General features: G+C 36.0%; 1 protein-coding gene across 3 annotated transcripts; it reads left to right on the top strand.

Annotated features, from left to right (window-relative positions):
* The first annotated feature begins 634 nt into the window (after nucleotides 1–634).
* Nucleotides 635–5,064, top strand: LOC108205796 (two-pore potassium channel 3). 3 transcript variants are annotated; one of them, XM_064086711.1, is made up of 4 exons: nucleotides 658–837; nucleotides 1,040–2,183; nucleotides 4,428–4,623; nucleotides 4,655–5,064. In XM_064086711.1, exons 2-3 carry the CDS (start codon nucleotides 1,045–1,047, stop codon nucleotides 4,582–4,584), a joined length of 1,296 nt encoding a protein of 431 aa, XP_063942781.1. In that variant the 5' UTR covers nucleotides 658–837; nucleotides 1,040–1,044; the 3' UTR covers nucleotides 4,585–4,623; nucleotides 4,655–5,064. The 3 variants fall into 3 exon arrangements, with proteins under 3 accessions (XP_017231359.1, XP_063942781.1, XP_017231360.1); XM_017375870.2 differs by having other exon boundaries at nucleotides 635–837; nucleotides 4,428–5,064; XM_017375871.2 differs by having other exon boundaries at nucleotides 1,023–2,183; nucleotides 4,428–5,064.
* The last annotated feature ends 1,307 nt before the right edge of the window (nucleotides 5,065–6,371 follow it).

The following is a 6,371-nucleotide window of genomic DNA, read 5'->3' as shown; positions in this document are numbered from 1 at the left end:
TGAATGAAGAAGGGGTTTCGAGTGATGGTGTGGGTAGATGGGTTAGGGGAGATGACGAGCTTTTTGAAGAAATGGACATGGAGGAATGATGAAAAAGAAAGATGAAGAAAGAGAGTCGAAATGAGGAAGAAGAAGGTTGTAAATGGATTATGGGTACCGGAGATTGGGGCGGGTGTATGTAGTTATCGGGTTTAATGATTGAATGTAGTGGAGCAGCCACGTTGGTTGTCAATCTGCCATGTAAGCAAGCCTACTCAATTTTCCGTCCAAAAGTTAACGTCAGTAACTGCCAGTGACTTGATTGAAAGTTTTTATTAGTACATTTATTTGACTGAAAACTTTTTGAGTTTGATGATCCAAGTGAAAATTTGTAGTCAGTTGAGTGACCAAAACGCCATTTAACCCAAATATCCAGTGGTCATGATTAAAAGAAAATTTTAATATATACACTGTTTTTGGAGCTCTATATGAAAAAATCCATTTTATTACATACAGTACTTTTTAACTGCTGTACGGGCTTATACATTTTTAAGCGCAATATGTATTAAAATTTTGTTTTAATCATGACCCCTCGCTGTATAGTCGACCAACGGCGTGTATGTTAATTTAACAGGTCCACCGTACTCAGCATATTACATGAGCCTCACACATCCCAGGAATATATCAAGCCACACAAGTACATCAGTACATTATACAGTAATATTCACTCTACACAGAACACACGGACTCTCACTCTACACAGAACACACGGACTCTTTAGATTCAGTCAAATACAACATCTATATCTAGTTGTTCAGTTCAAATTCATGTAATTGAATTTCATTGGCATCGAATAAGGTATGATTTTTAATTTTCACTCTCCATTTTTAGCATTACTGTGTTATCTTGAATTCTTGATTCTTGTTTTATTTGCTCTGATTCTTGTTTTGTAATAAGCATAACTGTAATACATGTGCATAAGTGAATGACCCAGATAGCTAATTAATTTGTAACATGATATATTGTGTTGAAATTGAGTAAAGATTGTTTCTTGGAATAGCCCATATGGAGAATAAGCCATTTCTTGAGAAAGCTAGTGCAAGAATGTCGAAACCCTCTTCGATTCCTTCAGTGCTGTTCCCTGTTCCTGAAGATGATATTATATTTTCATCCCTGCCTCTTACCCCTTCTGAGCTGAAAGAAAGGCTGATTTTTGGGTCACCCCCTAAGGATTTTTCGTCTTCTTCAAGTTTAGTTGATGCCTTGAATTTGACCCTGAATTCCCCGAGACTCGCGCATTCTGTTTCTGTTGATTCGACGACATCGGGGTTTTGTGACCCTAATGGTGAAAGTCAGAGGAAGTCTTCTTTGAATGATTTTGATTTTCAGAAGAGTAATCTTCATCGGTCCAAGACTGCACCGGCTATGGCTGTGATTGATGATTTTGTGCATCAGGCTGTGACGAAACCACCTCAGTTTGGTTCGTCGTCTTCGATTGTTTCTCAGGCTGTTTTGTTGTTGATTTTGTACTTGTGTCTTGGAGTGGTTATATATTGGCTGAATAAAGATGATTTTAGGTCGATTGAAACGAATCCGGTTGTTGATGCTTTTTATTTTTGCATTGTGACAATGTGCACGATTGGGTATGGTGATATAACTCCGAATAGTACTGTGACGAAATTGTTCTCAGTCATGTTTGTCTTAATTGGGTTTGGATTTATTGATATTTTGTTAAGTGGCATGGTTAGTTATGTTCTTGATTTGCAAGAAAATCATCTTTTGAGAACTGTCAAAGTTGGAATAGATCAGGATCGGCGATCTTATATAATTGATTTCAAGAAAGGGAGAATGAGGATCCGAATGAAGGTGGCCTTGGCTTTAGGAGTTGTGGTTCTCTGTATTGGAGTTGGAGTGACTGTTATGCATTTTGTCGAAAGTCTTGGATGGTTGGATTCACTGTATCTTTCTGTTATGTCGGTTACTACTGTCGGATATGGAGACAGAGCATTTTCTACTATGGCTGGTCGGGTTTTTGCATCAATTTGGCTGCTTGTCTCTACACTAGCTGTTGCTCGAGCATTTCTTTACCTAGCAGAGGCTAGAGTGCATAGGCGTCACAGGAAGTTGGAAAATTGGGTGCTTGGTCAGGATTTGACTGTTTCTCAGTTTCTTGCAGCGGACATTGACAATAATGGTTTCGTGAGGTATGATTTTTTCCTTCATTCCAAGCACGATTATAATTTGGAAATCAGGATTGTTATATAAAATTTTAACTGTATACTGTTTTTTGTTAAGAAAATGGTGGCAATGGCATCCGCTATCTAGTCAGCTATAGACACGCTATCTAGTTAGCTATAGACAAATTTTATGCATAATATATACAAGATTATAAGGGTGTTTTGCTTCTGAAACGTTAACTGTTAATTAACTGGTGGTATGTTAGTCGTGGAAAAATAATTCGCCGTAGTAGCTGCTTATAACCTCTGGTTGCCAAGAACATGTTTTTTGGCTTTTGATCTGAAATTAAAAAATATAAACCATTAATGATGTTCTGTGGAGTTTCCTTCTGGTATGCGTATACTGATTAATTAGGATCCCATGGTACTAGGCTTGTAAAGGCAGCTTTTGTCAGATTGTGATGCATAGTTACCAGCTCTCCTAAGACCTCCTCAAGGTGTAAGGAGGAGTTTTTAGTCGATCAATTATTATTTAATAGCCCAAATTGAACGACTACATTTGTGAGTGAGAGTGGGTACTGGGTAAGTAGGAGTGCTTTGGGCGCATAATCTACATGATAGTGAAGGAATCCAGCTCGGACCTCTCATAACCTGATCTCAGCTCTGATACCATAAGTTACAAGCTCTCCTAAAACCTCAAGGTGTCAGGTGGAGAACTTCTCGCCTCTTTTGACTTTGACAATGAGGTTAATTATTTTCCTTAAACACGGGATCCTGCCTCCTAGTTATTCACTCTTTGACCTAAATCAGGCTTTCAAGTGAGGAGATTGTTGAGATAATATACAATACGGTTTAACTTTTCTCCTACATCTTGAGATTTTAGGAGAATAAGCATGTTAAATGTTTGTTCTTTGTGTACAAAGTATCTCAGCAACTTGGCCAAATATCCTGCATCACTCCTTTTAACAATATTATGAGGATCAAGTACTGTCTAGTTTTTCCTTATCTGCTACCGGTCCCTTGGTATTAGTTTTTCCCCTTTTTTGTTGCGGTTTTGTAGATATTGTGCTAGCAGAACCAACATGAAATTGTATTCGGCAAAAAGTTACTTTTGCCATTGCCTCAGACAAATATCATCAGTATCACCTATAAAAGCTGAAATTGGCTACTGTAATCATGTTAGAAGTGTAATAAATTCTGCTACACATGCTGACACAATTGTGTTCGTTGGAACTAGAGTGACTGAGATTGTCTTTGAACATGTGTTCACATAGGGTGAAACTTCTTCATATACTATGTTATCTGATTATCTATGTAACTTAAAAATCGTCAATGGTGATCATAGAAGACTGTTAAGTCTAACTCTGAGTTTTAATGCACTTCACTGATAAAGATAAGGCTTTTTCCAATACCATCACCTAGGCAAGAAACTGAAATGAATCTGCAGTCCTCCTACCCTCTTTCTTTTCCCGTGTAATGTTAATGAGGCATGGGAATTTCTATTAAATTTGCCTATCTACATCTGGTCATTGGAGCCATGTTACTTATGAATCATCACCATTTGTTTACTTACTTGAGCTCATAATAATTTTCTGAGATGGATATGGTTGCTATTGTTGCAAATAACCTGTTGCAAGAGCCTGACATGTTTTTGCGAGCATCGTGGTTCTACAATGGCCAGACTTTGATTTCAGCAATATACTTAAACACTTCTTTATCTACTTTAGTATAGGTTTTAGCTTTACCTTGCTGCTAATATGTTGATGCAATATTCTTATATTTTTATGTTTTTAGAGATAGTAAAAGTGATTACTTAAGGCTTATTGTTGACAAACTTTCTGCCTCTTTATTAGGAAAGCTCCTTGGATTCTCTGTGTTGTCTAACTTGGTTTACTTTATTCAGTAGGGAAGCTGCTCTCGGATCACAGTGATGTTGCTTCAGTAACATGTCCTCTTTTTACTGAACATAATTTTTCTATCCATTTCTCTTTACTTGACATGAATTCTGTGCAAACATATAGCATAAGGACAGTTACTAGCTAAAGTTATGATGATTAAAGCAGTTATCTTGAGATCACTAATGCCAAGAAATTGTTTAGCTGATGTTGTTTTTGGCATACTTAATTTCTGTTTGTGTAGCATGATATTTTTGTAACCGCAATACTGAGTCATTAATCCTTGTTGTTTAGTAAAATTGTTTGACTATTTCTGATTAATTTTTCAGTGACCTTTAAGCCTCATTACTGATTTTAAATAATATTTCGTATGCAGCAAATCAGAATATGTTGTATACAAACTTATAGAGATGGAGAAAGTATCTCAGAAAGACGTCGCACAGATCTGCAAAACCTTTGACCGCCTAGATGCTGGCAGCTGTGGAAGAATTACTCTTGCTGATCTTATGCAAAGCCATCATCATGAGAATTAGACAATTCTTTGAAATTGAACAGAGATATAGTCGTCATGCTATCACACACCTAACTGGAAAATTAACAAGCCATATCCAGCAGCAACAAGCCAACAATTAAAAAATTCTCATAAACAGAAGAGATCAAAGTATGTTCAGATCATTTGGAAAAGGCGCCTTGTCGAAGAGAATGTGGATTACAGACCAGTTGGAAAATTTCCATAGTCCATACCAGACGATTGATGCATCTTTTGTCGTCTCTCAAAGCCTGCAAGTACAAGACAGTTGCTGCAAATCCTCTTTGCTATCTGAAACGATGTGATGAGCCAACAAACTATTTTACTAGTTCAAAGAATAACTTGTCTTCTATCCTGAGAGATAGATGTGAATATTGGCAAATATTTAATCTTCCTCTTCCCGCTCCATATATTTTGATTATATTCATTAAATTTGTCAATGTAAATGTTTGAAATGCATAAAATGAATATTAGATGGTGTGCAGTTAGTTTCCTGGCTTTTGCCCTGTATGAGGAAGATACAGGGCAATACTTTCAGTGTCCCTCTCCAGCCCATATTTACGTTCTTGCCTGATCTCCCCCTTCCACCCTCTCCGCCTTCCTGTAAACATGTGTCATGTGTATGAGTTGAAGATTGACGACATGAGATGGTTGCTGATCCTCGCAACTCTGATCCATTATCTGTCATGTTGAGCTTACTAGCGCTATTACCATAGCTTTGGATTCAAGAATTGAATTTGTCTCGTGTGCATTAATTTTCATTATTACTTCTGCTGCTGCTTCTGATTTGGAACAGAGATTTCAACGTTAGGGGAATGTATTTTGCTGTTAACTAGCAACAAAAACTTGTTACCGTCCTACTCTCCATTTCTCAACACTTTTCTTACATTACTCTAATACATTTTCCCTAAGGGGTGTGAGACAGGGAGAAAAATACAAAACCTGCGTTAACATATGTATAACTATAAGTATAACTGGCGGTGCCAAGCAGTTATAGCTATAACAAATGAATTAAGAAAAGTTAGTGTCCGCTCTAGAACTTAGGATTTGAAATTTTGGTTATGACCAAATATGATGTTTGGATAGAATAGAAGAATTTAAATTTGAATTTCATTTGAGATTTAAAATATTCAAATATTAGTAAAAATATTAGAATTTGAAAAGATAAAATCATATAATTTAAAATCCATCAATTAAAATAAAATCTTTATTCCTGGACTCAACATAAGCTTAATTAATTGAATCACTGAAAATTCCAGTTAACTTTCTAGATCATTATAAGTATAGTTGTGACTTAATTGTCAAAAGGTCCCAAGTAAGTAAGATTCCAAAATGTAAACTACTTAATTAATTTAATAGTGCTAAAAAGCAGATTGCTGGTAAGAATCAGTCAAATGCACATATTCAAATGAGAGAATCTCACCAAGTGAATACGATTCACATCTAAATCTCGAATTAGATTGACAATGATGATAGCAGGAATTTTCACATAACCTAAATTTTAGGAGTAAAATAGTATAAAACAACATTAAAGTACAAGACAGCCAATTGCTAGTTCGGTAGATAAATGTCTTGGGTCTTGACCAAGTAGTTGGGGGGCCATTCTAAGTGCGGTTGATGGTTGTGGGTCTTTGAATTTGACATTTGTTTCGATTAAAAAATTGTAGTTACTCCTCTAATCCATTATTTGGGGTGTTTGACTTTTTACACTTATGTTGAGAAGGTTTGATCATATATTTAAAATTAGTATTTTTAAAATTTTCATTTACTTAATAAAATATTTATGTTAAA

The sequence above is a fragment of the Daucus carota genome, chromosome 2 (assembly GCF_001625215.2).
Source record: "Daucus carota subsp. sativus chromosome 2, DH1 v3.0, whole genome shotgun sequence".
NCBI classification, from domain to species: Eukaryota; Viridiplantae; Streptophyta; class Magnoliopsida; order Apiales; family Apiaceae; genus Daucus; species Daucus carota.
Note: the sequence above shows the minus strand (reverse complement) of the source record. Positions and strands in the feature narration are given on the sequence as shown.

Bases quoted from the DNA above. Each gene is read 5' to 3' on its own strand.
- LOC108205796 (XM_017375870.2), top strand. From the start codon at position 1,045: ATGGAGAATAAGCCATTTCTTGAGAAAGCTAGTGCAAGAATGTCGAAA. The intron at 2,184-4,427 runs GTATGATTTTTT...TTTCGTATGCAG, and splicing joins GACAATAATGGTTTCGTGAG to CAAATCAGAATATGTTGTAT.